The sequence below is a fragment of the Eubalaena glacialis genome, chromosome 1 (assembly GCF_028564815.1).
Source record: "Eubalaena glacialis isolate mEubGla1 chromosome 1, mEubGla1.1.hap2.+ XY, whole genome shotgun sequence".
Lineage (NCBI taxonomy): Eukaryota > Metazoa > Chordata > Mammalia > Artiodactyla > Balaenidae > Eubalaena > Eubalaena glacialis.
The window spans coordinates 22,842,769-22,862,968 of NC_083716.1; the positions used below are offsets into that span (position 1 = coordinate 22,842,769).

Here is a 20,200-nt window from a genome sequence, read left to right on the forward strand (position 1 = left end):
ATTTTTATGAGATATTTGTAATACAAGGTTTATCTCTTTCTTTTTTAGAACTCAACTATCACATTTTATCAGAACGTACAGTACTAATGTGACATTCTTTGTGAAGTAATAATGGTATCATTGGCACAAAGCTCAACATTGCTTTCACACAGATGATCTTATTTGATCCCATAGATATCTTTACCACTGATCAGCAGTGTGACCTTGAACAAATCACCTCATTCCTCAAAGCCTCATTTCCTCTTCTGTCAAATGGACATAATATCTATCTGAAGTATTTTAACAGTTTAATGAGGTAATATATTTTAAAGGTTTAGTGGAGTGCCTGGTACATAGCAGATGCTCAATACATATAAGCTTTTTTATAGTATCACTACCCTCAATGATGAAACGGAGGCTCAAAAAAAGATGAAGTGAGCTGTGAGATCTTCAAATTGGCATCAGAGACATGGCAGAAATGAAACTCAAATCCATCTTTGGAGTTAGGCCCCATGGGATACTGTGATTATAGTATATATTTATGGTTTGTTTTTCCTTCTTCTCATGGCATGAGTGGGATTCACTAAACTCACTTTCTTCCTCTTTTCTGAGGAAGTACACACATCCACAGCAACATTGACAAAGGTCAGGTTTAGGATTTGGTCATGGCTCTTCTTGTGGAAAACAAGGGTGTGGTTCAGTATCCCCACACTCAGCCCAGCATATCAACCTGCCCATATGCACGCAGAGGGTCACAGTAATGGGAACAGAGTCTCACAGTGAAATGGTGTTTTTTAGTTTGAGATTCTCTAAGTTAACTCGAAAGAGAGGGTTGTGTTCCATAGTCCCAAGAGAAATCGGAAGCAATCTTCCATAAACTTTCTTTCGTGAACTGTCTTCCAAGGAGTGTAACCGATATGTAACCCATATGTTATCATTCCTGGTGAATGTTACTCTTCTGTGCCTTACAGGGTTTGGCAAAAAGAGTATTGACTGAATTATCATTATTATTACGTAATAGGTAATAGGTTGGGTCTTCTAAGGCTATTAAGAGAAGTATGAAGGGCTGAAATTGTTTGATACACTTCTTGAAAACTCTTTTTTTCCCCCTGAAAATTCAAAATCTTTGAGTCCTCATAAAAAAAAAAAAAAAAACAGTTCAAAAGTAAACTTACAGGATACAGTGCAAAAGTTTCTCTCCAATTTCATTGAATCAATATTCAGGTCACAAGAAGATGGTCTATTGTCCAATCGGTCTCCTGGTCTCTTAGTATTGAATGACCCTCCTTTGTGTTAATGAACATGGGTGGGTTAATGAACATTAGGTGAGCTTCACTGAGTTTGGGGGAGGGGGTGAGAGTGGGACTTAGGACAAGTGATTGCTCACTGGGTACGTCTTTCTACAGACTCTTTTCTATCTGTGTTTACTTGATTGAACCTTTTTCTTTTTAGTCACTTACCTCTCCTTTTCTCACTGTTGTTTGTACTTCAGTGACTTCCTTTTCATGGGTCATTCTGGGATCCTGTGTAACTTTCCCTAATACTGTCCTCCAAACAGTTGCCCATTGCTAAGCACTTGTTGCTTTCACCCTCAGCACATCTGGGAAGGTTAAATGCCCACCTCACATTGGGAATAGGCAGCTCTTCCATCCACATCAGTCGTCCAGTTATTTACTTGCTCTGATTATATTTTGCTTAATTTGTTTTTTTATATTGGAACCAGAGTTTTGCAGATAGCCTCTTATACTATTTATAGATAGATTTTTGTTTGAATAGAGTGGCTAGATAGGTAGAGTGCCCAATTGCTGCTATTGTTATTTTTCTTTGTCATTGTCATTATCACTTTGGAAATTACTTATTATGCACCTGTGATATGGGCATCTGGATCTGAGTTAAGCCTTGAGCAAAGCAAGAGAGATATCCCTAGTACATTACCTCTTCTTGATTCCGGTCCATGAATGACAAGGAGTAGACAAATGAGCAAACAAATAATGAACAACACATAAAGTAAATACTCTTTGCTTTAGGACCAAAGAAATGGTGGGAAAAAGTGTATGCCTTGGGGTGGTGAAGCTGCCTCTTATTAACAACTCCACCCTGCCTAAATAGGTAAATAATGGAACTCCAAGAACAACACACCTAGGAAAAGAATGGAAGACTAGATGGTAGGAGCATTCTGCTGGGAGGAATGTTGAGTAGACACCTGGAAGGATCAGAAAGCTGTCAAGCAGCCTTTTGTAGAATTACATCATGGAACCATATTTTGAATCTGGAGCAAGTCAAAGAGAGTGGAGATGCATTTGATGTTTGATGACACTGAGCTTTCAGAAGGACTAATACCAAAAAAAATGGTAGAAGTGACATATTTGAAATCTATAAATTGCATTTCACGTTCATTTATCACCTCTAGGAAAAACAAATAAAGTTTCTTCCTTCCCCTGAAGTGGATGATGAATGATTGCTTAGAATTGGGTGGTGGGAGCCGGTGTCACCATTATTGACTTTCTGTGGAAAACAGTTCACCTGTAGATGCAGTGAGTGCAGCACACCCTGCAGGGCAGGAGTAAACTGGTTCTAATCACTCATGGGCTGATCTGAACAGAGAATAATTACTTTCCTGTTAAGGGCAGACTCTTCCCATTGTCTCTACCCACCCCACTTACTTCCAAGTAGAACAGCAGGGATTTGTTTAAGAGGACTCAGAAGTCTCAGTGTCACAGGGATCCATGAACTGCATTTAACAGAAGCAGGGACGAAGAGGACTCATTCCTTTATTCATTCATTTGTTCATTTACAAAGATGTATGGACCTACTATGGAACAAGCTTTATGCTAGGCAAACAAGCCCTCTTTTTAGAGAGCTCACTTCAGGAATCCTGCAGAGTTTGGAGTCATGCCTTTTATAAAGGTCTTTTAAAGTTCTGTCATTCAGATCATATTCCAGAATGCAGAGGATTAAACACAGCAAAACACCATTTATTCAGAGTCACATGAAAAGCTAAAAGAAGGGAGCTTCTCCGGTGACGCAGTGGTTAAGAATCTGCCTATGCAGGGGACATGGGTTCGAGCCCTGGTCCGGGAAGATCCCACATGCCTTGGAGCAACTAAGCCCGTGCGCCACAACTACTGAGCCCATGTGCCACAACTACTGAAGCCCGCACGCCTATAGGCTGTGCTCCACAGCAAGAGAAGCCACCACAATGAGAAGCCCGCGCACCACAACGAAGAGTAACCCCCGCTCGCCACAGCTAGAGAAAGCCCGCGTGCAGCAACGAAGACCCAATATAGCCAAAAATAAATTAATTAATTAAAAAAAGAGAAGAAAAAAAAGCCAAAAGAAGATAGCCAATGTAAATCAGCAAAAACAGGGATCACTGAATATATTTAAGGAATGTAATCTATTATTTTTTGAGGAATATTCACTAATTTGAAGTTTCTATTTTGATAATATTTCCTAGTAGAATACCTTCTTGAGAAGATAGAACTTTATTTATAAAGGGCATCATTTTCGTCTAAAGATTGGATCACACTTATTATTTGCACTGTATCTTTTTTCTCAAATGGGTTAAACATTTTCTATTTAGATCTTACTTAAATTCTTTATTTGCTTACTAACATATTTACTTTTCATAACCTACAACATGACAGAACAAACTTTAACTCATTTGAAATATAATTACTCAAAGATTCTAATTTGAAGACTGAAATAATAAGATTCCACTAATCCAGTTAATAGTTCATTAAGCACTTACTATGGTTCAACCACTGAACCAGTTGTAACCTAACTGTGTTGAAGCTTGTGATTAAGCAATTGAAATACATTGTATACAGTGGTGTGTATTAATGTTTGTGTATGCATTTGTGTGTTTACAGTTCAGGTGGAAATGAATATAGGCCATAATATTAAATGAAAAAAAAAAAAACCCAACCAAAAACTCATTCCGTGATATGATATGTAGCTGCGGATAAAGAAGTAGAAGGGGGCACAAACATGGTTTCACTTGTTGATGGGATAGGGTCAATTTATTTTTCTTTGTAAGTTTGTTTGTTTATTTATGGCTGCGTTGAGTCTTCGTTGCTGCGCGCGGGCTTTCTCTAGTTGCAGTGAGCAGGGCTACTCTTCATTGTGGTGCGTGGGCTTCTCATTGCGGTGGCTTCTCTTGTTGTGGAGCACGAGCTCTAGGCCCGCAGGCTTCAGTGGTTGTGGCTCGTGGGCTCTAGAGCGCAGGCTCAGAAGTTGTGGCGCACGGGCTTAGTTGCTCCAAGGCATGTGGGATCTTCCCGGGCCAGGGATCACGGCATGTCCCCTGCATTGGCAGGCGGATTCTTAACCACTGTGCCACCAGGGAAGTCCCTATTTTTCTTTTATTTTGAATTCTACTGGCAGTCTTACAGAGTTGTTTTTGCAATAAAAAATGGCTAAACAAAAATGGATCCAGACTGACCTGTTTGTTTTGAGTGGATTGGAGCAGAGATTTGAAAGAGGAACCACTGGGAGGTTTGTGTAATACAGATACATCTATAAATCTTACAGGGGGAATTTCCTGACATCTCCTATAATTTCCAAAATGTCAAATTCCCAAATAGAAGGTTTTAGGTGAAGACTGTAAAGAAATGGTGAGATTTTGGTCTATATATTTTTAGTACCCAGAAGAAAAGACTGAGGAAGCCAGGAGTTTTGTTTACTTAATATTAAATAACCATATGTTTGAAAATATTTGTATTATTCTACCTCCCCCATCTAATAGTACTTGGATGCAGAATATCTCATACAGTTTGATGACTCAGAGTATAAATGAGTATCAGAAGTATTTTAAATAAATGATAAATAATCAACTTGATTTGAGGATATTCTGTAGGCCCAGGGTTTTTATTTTGATGAAGTAGTCTGCCAGGAGAAGCAGGTGGTGAGATCCGCACTCGTGGGAAGAGAGTAAACATATTCTGGTTTACAGGGAAATAGAAAAGCAGAAGGGGGAAAATCACCTCGCCTGAGACAATAGATGCTCTATAAAATTGATCCTCTTCATATTATCATAGAAATTACTTGCTGGCAGTAGTGCAAAAGGCTGTTATATATTATTGTTAATTGTGGTTGGAGACACAAAGCAATATGATCATTTGATGACTTATTTGTTTTTGGAAAATGACAGCTTTTGTGTGCCAGTAAATATCCTGAAATCCCCTGGAAATACTCTTGTGAATTTAGGAGCCATCTGATCGTCCTTGCTTATTAGTACATACAATAGACTTTAAGGATGACACGGAAGTTTGTACTTAGCAGATTACTTGATGGTTCTGCATCAGTTATCCAAAAAGGGAACACTCTCTGCTTGGTGACTACAAGACAGATAGACCTATAACTTTGTCAGAATTTATGGTCGATGGACAGTGGCTTCACCAGAACACGGGAGGGGAGGCCGTTAGTCTCCAGTTTTGTGTGTGCTCTCCATCTTGTCCGGAACAGAGCTGACAGCCACAGCGTTCCGCTCATTCGACTTCATCCGTCCCTTTCTCCTCTTCGAGAAGGGCAGGGTGAAAGAACAGCGAGGAACCTGAAATTCATCCTGGGTAACATAAACACAGTTCAGGCTGAGCGTGTCTGGTGTGCGACCGTCAGGTGCCATTTGCAGTGATCGGATACCACTTTGGAAGATGACACTAACTATCCTGAGGTTTTAATACGATTGCCTCCAAATGCCTGAGAAAGCCCTGTGTGTTTGCCTGGCACTCTGTTCTCTTATGACAGGGCTCTAGTTTTTTGTTGTTTTTTTTTTCCTTCCTTTCTCTGTCTCTCTCCTTTTCCTGAAACTGCCACATCCTTAGCTGGTAATCTTTAAACCCTGGGCTGCAGTGATCTCTCTTCATACGGCCACACATTAAGCACATCTTTCATGCTTCTCCAAACCAAACTCAGAAAGTGCCAATGAATAAGTTGTTGGAGAAGAAGTCAGTGGGTAGCATTAAGGCCACCTGACTGGAGGCGTTAGGTGTGCACTTTGACTGAGTGAAAGGCAACCTGCAGAGTCGGGAATGAGGTGCTTTATCACATATTCCTAGAGGCGTAAAACAAGAGAGTAAAAAGCAGTTTTCAGAGCAGTTCCTCCATCTTGCTCCTATTGTGGATTGTTCACGCTGCTATGGCCAAGATTAACCCGCAAAAGGAGAAAGTCCCAAGCCTCTGGAGCTGTGACTTTTTACATGAGTATAGCGTATTCTCTTGTCAATAGGCCAAAGATGGAGAAGGGCATCCAATGACTTTTTCCCTGGAACTTACATTCATATCTGCTCAAATTACTCTGGGCATCTTTCTAGATCTATGTGACTACTCTGAAAACTTTCCATTCATTCCTTTAACTTTCGTTCATTCATGTCAAATATTTATTGCATATATGATATATGCTGGACCTCATTCTAGCTGCTGGGAAGGCACTTGTGGGGATAAAAATAGAGAAATATCAAATATCACTATTCTCATGGGTTTGTGTTCTAGAGAGAATATATAGACAATAAAGAAAATAAATAAGTAAACTATTAATATGTTAGCAGGTGGTAAAGGAGCCTTTGGACAGTACCCAGAGCAGGCTTTTGAATGCACAGTCTTTGACTCAAGACTCAGAAAATCAGACTAAAGGATGACATGGGATATTGTTGATGTGAACAGGAGGGTTTGCGATGGAGAGAAAAACCAGTGGACTCCATCCTCTTTCTACTTCTTTCCACCTTTCTCACAAAAGACTGTGACAAGTTTCATCCCCGCAAAATGGAGACTAGACGAGGCTCAGCAGGAAGGAGGGCTGGGGTTAGGGGAACAATGGGAAATATTTCAGATTAAGGAAATAACCTTGGGAAAAAACCCCAAGGAGCCCTACAGGAGGGAAGAAAATGCACTCCTGCATTTCCTCCTCCTCCCTTTCAGTCTGTCCTGCCTCTTTCATTTCTTGGTGAAAACAGTTTCATGGCCTTGGTCCAAGGTAGGAGAACAAACCTGACAGAGTCAAGGTCCTTGTTTGGCCAAGCGTTCTTTGCCTGTTCCTTTTCCCTCCCTTGTCATAAGTTTAGCTCATCTTTAAGCTTTGTAAATCTGCACACTTACCTTTCCGTTGTTTTCTTTCCTGAACAATTCTCTGCCACAGATTATGTTGCTCACAGACCCGGAGATTGAGAGCAGTTTACTGATCAGCTCGGACGAAGGGGCAACCTATCAAAAGTACCGGCTGAACTTTTACATCCAGAGCTTACTTTTCCACCCCAAGCAAGAGGACTGGATTCTGGCATACAGCCAAGACCAAAAGGTGAGCGTGATCCCCTTGTTCCAGGCAGCGGTGTATGGCTGTCCTAGGGAAAGACAGCTACTTAGTCATCGCTACGCTTCTTCTCAGCTGTCAGCTTTGTTCTGTGCAGCAGCTTGGACCCTGTGCCGGTGGGGCGAGGGGCAGCAATGTGGATCTCAGGTTGCTTGTTTGAGCTGTGTGAGCATCTGAAACAGTACACACAGGAAAAGCTAGACCCTAAGGAAGACATTGTGGAGAAGCAGTTCTTACCTGGAAGCTTCAGGCCATCAGGAAACCCCCATGGAATCTGAGACACTGCTTTGTGTATGTGAGATGTGATCATTTTTTTTTGGAATAAAGAACCCATAGCTTTTCTCAGAGCCTTAAAGGGAAGGATGACCCTGAAAGAGTGAAGAACATTAGCTAGTGATATGCTAAAATAGTGAGAGAAATGTACATAGATAACATTCAGAATCAGGCAATCTCAGGACTTTTCTTCTCTTGGTGGTTAGGCTGAAGGATAGGTCTATGTTTTAGGAAGGCATTGAATGAAGTTATGCTATTGTATGTTTATCTGTGTGTATATATGTGTGTGCGTGCACACGCAATATGTATATGTATTTTATGGGATAAATGCTATAAAATATATCATGTACTCTGTACTGCAGATACATTATAAAATACATGTAGCTCCAGCTTTTAAGGAACTTACATTTTCAGGTAGAATATAAGGCTAGCAACAGCAAAGACAATCAGATTAGAGTTAGAGGAAAAAATATACAAAGGCAAATGTGAGAGAGGCTCTAGCCATAAAAGCCAAAAGGAAAATAGGTAAAATATTCAAATGCTCTTTGTGAAATGCATGGTTCAGTGAGGTCATTCTGAGAATTATCCTCAGAGGAATTATATGTTACAAATTACATATATTTAAAGAAATACTGGACTTTCCTGAGTGAGGAGAATATTCTAGGGTTAAAACCCTAGAATACTTAACCAGGTGGTTAAAACCGTCTGGGCTGGTATAGACGTGTGGGGTTCTTCCTGAAGGGAGGGGAATAGTATAAACAACTTTTCAAGGTCTCTACTGACATGAGCATTTTTTTTTTAATTAATTAATTTATTTTATTATTTTTATGGCTGTGTTGGGTCTTCGTTTCTGTGCGAGGGCTTTCTCCAGTTGCAGCGAGCGGGGGCCACTCTTCATCGCGGTGCGCGGGCCTCTCACTATCACGGCCTCTCTTGTGGCGGAGCACAGGCTCCAGACGCGCAGGCTCAGTAATTGTGGCTCACGGGCCCAGCTGCTCCGCGGCATGTGGGATCTTCCCAGACCAGGGCTCGAACCCATGTCCCCTGCGTTGGCAGGCGGATTCTCAACCACTGCGCCACCAGGGAAGCCCAACGTGAGCATTTTTGAGGAAGCAAATTAAAATTCTCAGGATTGGGGTTTTATTCACACTGCCCTTACTGCCAAATAAAATGCGCATTAGCCTAAAAACGGGAAAGACTTACAATTAGTATTTTTTTCCTCTCGAGCAGCCTGGCTCCGCTTTCAGCAGAATGTACAATTTCACGCCTGGAGTCAAGCCACAGTGCCTCTAGTCCCGGATGGTGCAGTTACCAGAGGCAAAGCTGAGCAGCTCAGGACACAGAGTGTTAGTCATTTAATCACTGGGTTTTTGTATTTTATTTGACAGTTGGTTAATTTTCCCCCTGATGCCAGAGGCACAGTGAGGGCCAGATTTACCTGGCTAGGTGAAAACCATGCATCTTTGCAGTTGTGTCGGAGGAGATGCCCCAAAATTTAACCCTTCACGTGCCAGTACTTCAGACAGTGATGCCGTGAGCACTGTGGCAGAGTGGATAACTCTGGAGGAGTTGGGACATGTGGCTCCGACTCAGCCATGTAGAGGAATTGGTACTTGGGGTTGGCTTTCTTTGCCTTAAAATGTGTTTGTGTGGATAGTTATAATTGCAGGTGCACTTCCAATGAGATTGAAAAGAAAAAAAGAACCCCACAAATATTAGACTCCATGTCTGTTTTATGTGCTCAGCATGATGCACTGTTGCTATAAAATAACTGTATCGAGGAGTATTCATTCCATCTAGGGAAAGAATATAAATACATGTGAGTTCAGTAGTCTAAGAGGGACTAAAAAGGCAGATAGATCCTTCATTCACACATGGTAGATACCCAGTCAGAGTAGCTGGATGGATGATATGAAATTGGCAGCCCAAGTTTAGGAGATGGAGATCTTATAAAATGATTCCACCCGGACTTTAATGAATGTATTTCTGTGGGAGGCGGAGGGGGCGCGTTTTGCGCAAGAGGGATGTCGTAAACAATTATATAAAGTTGTAAAGTTCGAAAACTCATGTAAACAGGATTGTGAATGTGTCTATTTGGCTGAAACCGAAATTTGGGAAAGTTAATTATACATGTACTCCTGGAACCTAATCTTAATTTTTTTGGGACCACTTTGACTGTTAGGCAAAATAATTTTTGTTTTCCCAATTAGGAGCCTTTTGAACATTTTGGTCAGTGGAATTATGTGTTCAGAGGTATAGATTACAAAGATTAATCTGGTAGTAATATTAGAATGAACTATGGTGCTGTGAGGTCAAAACCAAGAAGACCAGTTAGGATGGTATCACAGTAGTCTTGGTCAGGACCAAAAAGTATCTTTTGTGACCATAGACCAAATGAATTCTGTCATTTTAGAGGTAGAAGGAGCCTTAACAGTCTTTGCTCTGTATGTAGCTAACAAACCAAAAATCTTAGACGTTAATGAATTTTCCCAAAGGGGAAAACCACTCTTTGGTGTCACGCGTCTAAGTTCAGCAATTGGAATTCGAATATGATATTTAGTAGGGTTCACTACTAAATGGATGGTGATATCTGGAGATTAGCGAAGGGGCAGAAGCCAGCCTGTCTGCTAAGCTCTCTGTTTCTCCAGAAGAGAATGAAGGAGAAATCATCCTGGGAAAAAAGAATTACGGATCACCTGCTAATATGAGTAGGGGTTGGGGAAGGGCTCCATATATCAGGGCTTGAATCACAGCATGAGGAGTGGGGCATTAACGGGGAGTGGAGTGGGCTGCAGCCATCCAATGAGCCATTAGCTGGTGGTGTTGGCCCGAAGTCAAGTGGAGGAGGTCTGTGGCCACTCAAGTGGGTCAGTGATATGGAAATAATAGCTGGCAATCACCCACGAATCACGGAGCTTTGAACCCTGATGAGATGCAGCAATGGGCCCTGAGGAGGGCCCCGTGCTAGTGTTGGCAGGCCAGTGACTTTTGGAAATGGGAACACGTATTCTTTCATGTAAGTGTTGTTCATCAACATGTCTGTGACAGTTGCTACTGTTGCAGAACTCTCAGCAAAGATGGTAGCTTTGGTGCTAGGGTTCCCTTTGCCAGATGCTGTTTTCAGCCAGCCTGTGGTGAACAGAATCCTCAGGTAGGGAGCACCGTCTGTCAGAAGTTATTGCGTTGAGGTGGCAGCTCCGACAGCACTCACCTGCGCACGGTCCTCCTCTCCTCTCTTCCCTTGTTTGCTGTCAGTCTTTTGAGGCATACGCTCCCCTTTTGAATACATAGCCACCTTTACTTTTCCCTTATTTCCCTGCCATTGCTTTCTGTCACCTTTAGTGAATGAGACTTTGAGGGCCCCGGAGACAAAGTCTGGATCTCTGACTTGCAGGAAAGAGCCCATATGGTCCGTGGCGTTCTGCTCCAACTGCATTTCACCTTGACTGTCTGGACTCTCAGTAGAGGCTTTTTTTTTTTTTTAATTTTTTTTTTTAATTAATTAATTTATTTATTTATTTATTTTTGCTGTGTTGGGTCTTTGTTTCTGTGTGAGGGCTTTCTCTAGTTGCGGCAAGTGGGGGTCACTCTTCATCGCGGTGCGCGGGCCTCTCACTATCGCGGCCTCTCTTGTTGCGGAGCACAGGCTCCAGACGCGCAGGCTCAGTAATTGTGGCTCACGGGCCCAGTTGCTCCGAGGAACGTGGGATCTTCCCAGACCAGGGCTCGAACCCGTGTCCCCTGCATTAGCAGGCAGATTCTCAACCACTGCGCCACCAGGGAAGCCCCGGTAGAGGCTTTTTGATGTGAGCATTTTAAGGGACTCGAAGGAGTTTGGTTGAACAGATTGTGCTTTCTGGCCCAAGATAGAGTTTTACTGGCCATCAATTCCATAGGAAGCCAGATTTAAAAAAAAAAAAAAAAAAAAAAAAAAGGCTTTTAATCAGGGAGAAATGTGTATGACAAAATGCTCTCAAAATTCATAAGATCAGGTTATTTTGATATTTTAGCCTTTTTTCTTAGAGAAATCTACCTGTGATATTAAATATCTAGGTGATTGCCAAGAGGTAAAATTTTTTTGAATGAGCATGTGACTCTCCAGCCACCACTAGAATGACTGAAGAGAAAAGGTTTGGGACCTTTTTCCCTTTGAAGCTCTAAAAGAAGTAGCTTGACTTCTTTAAAAGCCCTGTTGGGGGACTTCCATGGTATAGACACAGGCGATAGACTCCTTGGCCTCTGGAGGGTCTATGTGAGGATGTGCCTTTGGAAAGCCCCGGAATTTTCAGAAAAATAAGCATTATAGACATTATGGAAACTTCATGCCAATTGGGCAGAGGGATACCTGTTGTGTACAGCCACACCTTTTAAGCTTCCTACAAAACAGCCGTGAATCACTGTGGATGCCGTGAAGAATTCCACAGCATTTATACCAGGACCACCAACATCTCACTCTCCGTTATTTAGTTTTGTTATTTCTGTAATTAAGCAGTAGGCAAACCAAACATTCTGCTCCTTCCTTTTGTTTCTTGGCATTTGGAAACCGAGCAGCCAGGAGAACAGAGGTACAGAGCTTCCGCTTCCTTCCTTGTTTTCCCCCCACTTTCTTGCCTCAGTACAGGAAACCACCCAAGGAAGGCTTAGCAGCAGGCCAAGTGTGCCAGATTACATCTTTATTTTAATTTGGCAATAAACTAGGGTACAAACTGTGCTCTGAAACATTGCCTCCAATGGCATCTCTCAGTCTGTCTCAAACACCTCACTAAACATGATGTGTTGGGAAACAGTGGAAATGAGGGAAAACAAAACGCAGATGTGACTGAAAGAAAAAAACAGGAGAAGTGCGTAAGAATAGGCGTCTACCTCAGCTCTGCTGACCATCCTGGGGCGCTGGGCTCGGGGCCTCTCTGTTAGGGGTTACACTGTGGAGCGAATTGTATAGGGGCGAGTCTGCAATGTTGTGAAGCCAACGTGAACGCTCCTATGAGAGTGCCTCATAGCTGGGGAGGAGAGACCCCCTTGCTTGGCTTATCCGGGCGGCAAGCCTCTCCTACAGATGTACCTGCTGCCCCTGACCATGAGCAGGAGGGTCCACTTTTCTCCAGTCCTCCACAGTGAGCTTTTTCTCCCCACTCTGGATGCACAAGTCCTTCTAGACCGTGGACTCAGTTCCTACACAGATAAGCAAGCAACTACCTGAACACGGCGGCTGGGTCTGGGCTGTGGGAAACTGGAGAGCACGTGTTCATTCAGGAGGGTGGGGTGTGGTGGAGGGTCTTGGTGAGCTCCCACCTGCTGTTCTTGCCACCGAGGATGGCTCATTCAATGTCACCAGACTTTTCAGAGTTTTACGAGAGAAGTAATCCTGCTTTGTTGGAGATATGACATTTTCCTATTTTTAAGTGTTTATAACTAACTCAAAAACTTAAAACAGAAAGCCGTGCAGGGCAAGTCAACCTCATCTGCTGCCTTGTCTTAGTCCCCAGATCACCTTTTTTCTTATTTCTCTGTCTTTCCCCTTATCTTTGTTTTTCTCCTGTTCATGGATCTTCCTGTCAGTTTTATTTCAGGAAACGTTCCATCGTTTTGTGAATTAAAAAAAAAAAATGCGTACAAATGAGTGATCAATTCTGTGGAGGGAGGACAAAACCCTTAGGACAGTTTGGTGGGTCACCCTTCATTTTGTGGCAGTTCTAGAATATTCTTGAGTTTGTGTTGTCTCACTTGTTCTGGAGCCCTATGAGTCAGCAGTCCAAGTAATACCATGTGGGAGCTTGCAGGATCTCTGTTCTCCTCTATATTCCAAAGTATCAAAGTTTATGAAAGAAATAAGAAATCCTAAGGCTTGCACGGTTGCCTGACCTTCAGTATTTTGGTAAATATGTGTAAGATACACTTAAAACCAAAACATGGCTTTAAAGGAGGAAAGCACGTTTTCATAAGGAAACCCTATTCACAAATAATTGAAACCCTAAATATTAACAGCGGCATTCGCTGTATAAATGAAGGCAGAGTTTGAGTTAAAATTGTATATTGATAGAAAAGGAAAATTATACTGCCAGTGTGTTTGAGAGCATACAATAGAATTTTAGTAACTTGCATAAAAGTAAATTTTTAAAAGAAGAACTGCTTTTAGCTTTCTCCTTTCTTTCTACCAGTCCTGCAATTTTATTTAAACAGTTTCATATACATTTCTTTAAAAAAAAAAAAAAAAGAACACAACTTTCTTTTTAATCTTTCCTACTTTTCCTGACTGAGCACTAACAGATGGCCATTGCTTATCACGACAGCTTTGAATGCCAGGAATTCTCTGGGAAATAATGACTGCTTGATAAGGGAAGAGATGTCAGCATTTTCCAAAACTCAGTCATATTGGTTTCTCGCCAGCGATAGACAGCACAGCAAGTGAGGCAGGAACATCAGCTCTGTACTCTGTCAGGCCCTCCAAATGGCCATGTGACCTTCAGCAGGTCATTTAACTTGTAGAGTTTCGCCAGCTGTGAAGTGGAAACAATAACAGTACCTGGCTCACAGGACTGTTTGAGGATGCTGTGATAATGTATGTAAAACACTCAACACAGAGCCTGGCACAGGGCTAGCACCACGTGAATGCCAGCCAATGTATTATTCAAAGACCTAGGAGAGAGCCACCTGGTGTGGCATAACTAGGTTTAGACGCAAGGCTTCCTTAGCCGTAATCCAGTGTCTTCCCAATACGTGACGTTATACGTATTTAGTCAATGTTGAATGTCCTCTTAGACAATCACTAAAAGGTACCACTGAACCAGAATGAACAGAGCAAGCAAGAACCAATATATGGTACTCAGAAAATATTATTGATTATAGTAACAGTAAGCCATTAAATATTAAAGTATTTGCCTTTAAAGCAACTCTGTTTTTGAGTAGACCTAGCAGCCCCTTAATGTCAAAGGGCAAGATTGAAATAAAAGATAAACGGATCCTTCAAATTCAACCCCCTGGGGATATTCAAATGATTTCTGCACAAGCACAAACACTTAGGAAACTGATACCTACCTAATGCCATGACGTTTCCCAAGGCACTACATTAAAAGGCACTCAGTTATTCATAAGAAATATGTGGAGCGTTATATACCATGCTGCTTTGGCAAGATTTCCATGTGCTTGAAATTTCCCAATGTCAGAGCTGATTTCTAATCTCATGAATATGTAAATAATTTAAGTATTCAAGTACAAAACTGGCAATTAGAGTGGAAACCAGGGAGCTTGCTGAACGTCAACCGCAATGCTTGTTTATAAAACAAATTCTCCAGCTGAAATGCCATCTTATGCAAATGAGGAAAGCCTGTGTTCCCTTTAGCTAACTTGTTTAACCAGGTTGTATCATTATTTTTCAATTGCTACCTGAAGCAGTTTGATCTACCTGTTCCCAAATTTGAACGAAATGAGCTACAAGAATAAGGAGAAATGGACATTTTTGAATGAGTGATTGGGATTAAAGTTTGGACAGATAGAATTATGCTTTTTGGTAGCTATTTAAACTTTGAAATAAATTACATTTTTGCTTGTGCAATTTTTTAGCCAGCTATTTTGATCTATTCTACCCACCAACACTTGTCTAAATGGATTAAGATGCCTCCTTAATCCAGGCACCAGTCTGGGAAAGTTTGAAGGACATTTGACATCCTAAGAGGGCATGGACCTTTTTCTTAAATGAGCTTGAGGGATATCCAGAAAAAAACTATCTCTGAGTGTGGCCCTTTAGAATCTAGTAATGGTAAAATTTTCTTGTATCCTGCCTTGTCAAGCATGGTTGCTGCCAGCAGTGTTGCCAGGGAGGGGAGTGGTTTGAGAAGGAGGGAGTCTCGGCCTTGTAAATAGACATATTTTGTGAAATTATGACTCTGTAGGTTTCATACTAAAATTTTTTTTTAAATGTTATCTTTTCCAACTTCCTCCCTTCAGTATAATAGGATAGTGTAAGTTCAGATTACAAATGGCACATTAGGTGTTCCAAGAGATCCAGAGGCCCAGCCAGGATCTCATAGCTGGCAAGAGGAAGAGAAACCAGAAGTCAGCTACCCTTCTAAAATGACTGGGTCCCTTTACTGAGCTAGACCCTTAATATAAAATACTATGAGATGGCTTTCCCAGGGCTTCCAGATGGGAGAATTACCCTCCTCACCTCCCTTTCCCACACTCATCCTCGCTTGCTCTTCGGCCCCTTTCAGCACCTCCTTTTCCCTTCAAGTGAGAAAAGCCTAGTTCCCGAGCCGGTGGAGTGGGTTGCCTCGCCCCTGCCGCTCCCACATGGGTCCCCCCTCCAGCCATTGCTACTGCCACCAACTCAGTTCCACTCAATCGATTTTTGCTGCATGTCAACACTTATTACCGAAGAAGTGATACATTTCGTCACCACCCTCCTGTTCTCTTTGTGAACAACAACATGCATTTTCCAAGAAGTTAAGTGAAACTAAGGATCCAGTTGGTGGCCACTGAACAGAACGAAGGGTTGAGTCCTCTAATCTTCCCGAGCAACAAGGACATTCTAATCATAATGAATGGTTCAAGTACTAATATCCCGCTACTCCAGGTAAATAGTTAAGAAGAACATAGGCCTCAATTCAGTATTTATTGGTATAAAGGATTCTTGCCAGAATGGTGAGTTCAGTCAGGGTATTAACATTTTTGGATTGCAAAGTATAATCTGACTATGAATAGCAGGTGATTAATATACCAGAATAATACTATCAGAATCAGAGTGGATAAGAATGGTTTTTTTGGGCCTGCCTGCCTGCCCTCTTGCTGTGCTCCTGCTTAAAGAAATTAGTCCTTCCTTTCCGACTTAGTCCCTGGAAAGAAGTTTCAGCCTGAGAGCTTGCGGGATCTTGGTTCCCAGGGCGGAGGTTGGGCCCGAGCTCCTGCGGTGGGAACTCTGAGTCCAAACCACTGGACTAACAGAGAACCTCAGACACCAGGGAATATCAATCGGAGTGAGGCCTCCCAGAGGTCTCATCTCAGCACCAAGACCCAGCTCTATCCAACTGCCTACAAACTCCAGTGCTGGACATCTCAAGCCAAACAACCAGTAAGACAGGAAAGCAGCACCAAGCATCAAAAAAAAAAAAAAAAATTGAAACAACAAAAAAATTTGTTGCAGAGGAAGGAGCAAGGTAAAAACCTACAAGACCAAATAAATGAAGATGAAATAGGCAACCTGCCTGAAAAAGAATTCAGAGTAATGATAGTAGAGGTGATCCAAAATCTCGGAAACAGAATGGGGAAAATACAAGAAACATTTAACAAGGATCTAGAAGAACTAAAGAGCAAACAAACAGTGATGAAGAACACAATTACTGAAATTAAAAATACTCTAAAAGGAATCAATAACAGAATAACTGAGGCAGAAGAATGGATAAGTGAGCTGGAAGATAAAATGGTGGAAATAACTGCCAGGGAGCAGAATAAAGAAAAAAGAATGAAAATAATTGAGGACACTCGCAGAGACCTCTGGGACAACATTAAATGCACCAACATTCAAATTATAGGCATCCCAGAAGAAGAAGAAAAAAAGGGTCTGAGAAAATATTTGAAGAGATTATAGTAGAAAACTTCCCTAACATGGGAAGGGAAATAGTCAATCAAGTCCAGGAGGTGCAGAGAGTCCCATACAGGATAAACCCAAAGAGAAACACGCCGAGACACATATTAATCAAACTATCAAAAATTAAATACAAAGAAAAAATATTGAAAGCAGCAAGGGAAAAGCAACAAATAACATACAATGAAATCCCCGTAAGGTTAACAGCTGATCTTTCAGCAGACACTCTGCAAGCCAGAACGGAGTGGCAGGATATATTGAAAGTGATGAAAGGGAAAAAGCTACAACCAAGATTACTCTACCCAGCAAGGATCTCATTCAGATTCGACAGAGAAATTAAAACCTTTACAGATAAGCAAAAGTTAAGAGAATTTAGCACCACCAAACCAGCTTTACAACAAATACTAAAGGAACTCCTCTAGGCAGGAAACACAGGAGACGGAACAGACCCACAATAACAAACCCAAAACAATTAAGAAAATGGTCATAGGAACATACACATCAATAATTACCTTAAATGTAAATGGATTAAATGCTCCAACCAAAAGACATAGACTGGCTGAATGGATACAAAAACAAGACCCATATATATGCTGTCTACAGCAGACCCACTTCAGACCTAGGGACACATACAGACAGAAAGAGAGGGGATGGAAAAAGATATTCCATGCAAATGGAAATCAAAAGAAAGCTGGAGTAGAAATTCTCACATGAAACAAAATAGACTTTAAAATAAAGACTATTACAAGAGACAAAGAAGGACAGAACATAATGATCAAAGGATCAACCAAGAAGAAGATATAACAATTGTAAATATTTATGCATCCAATATAGGAGCACCTCAATACATAAGGTAAATGGTAGCAGCCATAAAAGGGAAAATCAACGGTAACACAGTAATAGTAGGGGACTTTAATACCCCACTTTCACCAGTGGACAGATCATCCAAAATGAAAATAAATAAGGAAACACAAGCTTTAAATGACACATTAAACAACATGGACTTAATTGATATTTATAGGACATTCCATCCAAAAACAACAGGATACACTTTCTTCTCAAGTACTCATGGAACATTCTCCAGGATAGATCATATCTTTTTTTTTTTTTTTTTTTTAGTTGATTTAATATTTTCTTTATGCCTACAAATCATTACATTCCTAATTATCCCAGTTCAAAACAATTATGAATTAAATATTTGGTATAACTGGATAGTTAATTTTTCTTTATATTAATTTTGAACATTATTATTGAAAAGAATAATACATTCCACATAACACCCAAATCATAACTAATACCATCAGGTAGTCACTAAATTTTGGAAAATATAGATCTCATTAGTAATCAAGTGGAAAAAATCAAATAAAAATCTGTTTATTCAACAATCTTATATTCAGTATTTCTTAATGAAGTAACATTTAGAATGTTTTTTTTTTGGTGGAGGAGGGAAATGTCTTTGTTCTTCAGAATTTGTTTCTCCTTACATGACAATTAGCATTCTTGACTTCCAGGTACTAAATGTCAGAAGCAGCTCACATCACTATAAAACACACACCCTAACCGATAGATCATATCTTGAACCACAAATCAAACCTTGGTAAATTTAAGAAATTGAAATCGTATCAAGTATCTTTTCTGACCACAATGCTATGAGAATAGATATCAATTACAGGAAAAACAACTGTAAAAAATACAAACACATGGAGGCTAAACAATATGCTACTAAATAACCAAGAGATCACTGAAGAAATCAAAGAGGAAATCCAAAAATGCCTAGAAACAAATGACAATAAAAACACGACGACCCAAAACCTATGGGATACAGCAAAAGCAGTTCTAAGAGGGAAGTTTATAGCAATACAATCCTACCTCAAGAAACAAGAAGCATCTCAAATAAACAAACTAACCTTACACCTAAACCAATTAGAGAAAGAAGAACAAAAAAACCCCAAAGTTAGCAGAAGGAAAGAAATCATAAAGATCAGATCAGAAATTAATGAAAAAGAAATGAAAGAAACAATAGCAAAGATCAATAAAACTAAAAGCTGGTTGAGAAGATAAACAAGATTGATAAACCATTAGCCAGACTTATCAAGAAAAAAAGGGAGAAAACTCAAATCAACAGAATTAGACATGAAAAAGGAGAAGTAACAACTGACACTGCAGAAAAACAAAGGATCATGAGAGATTACTACAAGCAACTCTATGCCAATAAAATGGACAACCTGGAAGAAATGGACAAATTCTTAGAAAAGCACAACCTTCTGAGACTGAACCAGGAAGAAATAGAAAATATAAACAGACCAGTCACAAGCACTGAAATTGAAACTGTGATTTAAAATCTTCCAACAAACAAAGGCCCAGGACCAGATGGCTTCACAGGCGAATTCTACCAAACATTTAGAAAAGAGCTAACACCTGTCCTTCTCAAACTCTTCCAAAATAGAGCAGAGGGAGAAATACTCCCAAACTCATTCTTCGAGGCCGCCATTACCCTGATACCAAAACCAGACAAAGATGTCACAAAAAAAGAAAACTACAGGCCAATATCACTGATGAACATAAATGCAAAAATTCTCAACGAAATACTAGCAAACTGAATACAACAGCACGTTAAAAGGTTCATACACCATGATCAAGTGGAGTTTATCCTAGGAATACAAGGATTCTTCAATATATGCAAATCAATCAATGTGATACACCATATTAACAAATTGAAGTACAAAAACCATATGATAATCTCAATAGATGCAGAAAAAGCTTTTGACAAAATTCAACACCCATTTATGATAAAAACTCTCCAGAAAGTAGGCATAGAGGAAACTTACCTCAACATAATAAAGGCCATATACGACAAACCCACAGCCAACATCGTTCTCAATGGTGAAAAACTGAAACCATTTCCACTAAGATCAGGAACAAGACAAGGTTGCCCACTCTCACCACTATTATTCAACTTAGTTTTGGAAGTTTTAGCCACAGCAGTCAGAGAAGAAAAAGGAATAAAAGGAATCCAAATCGGCAAAGAAGTAAAGCTGTCACTGTTTGCAGATGACACGATA

The 20,200-nt window shown here is 40.6% G+C and overlaps 1 protein-coding gene across 5 annotated transcripts in view; it reads left to right on the forward strand.

Moving 5' to 3' along the window:
• Nucleotides 1–20,200, forward strand: part of SORCS1 (sortilin related VPS10 domain containing receptor 1) — a 559,510-nt gene that overhangs the window by 329,663 nt on the left and 209,647 nt on the right. For all 5 annotated transcript variants that reach the window (XR_009701631.1, XM_061197256.1, XM_061197118.1 and 2 more), the window contains exon 4: nucleotides 7,115–7,273. Coding sequence is in view for 4 of the 5 variants with exons in the window: in XM_061197256.1 (XP_061053239.1) it covers nucleotides 7,115–7,273 (159 nt within the window). In the remaining variant the exon portion in view is untranslated. The remainder of the gene's footprint in view (nucleotides 1–7,114; nucleotides 7,274–20,200) is intronic.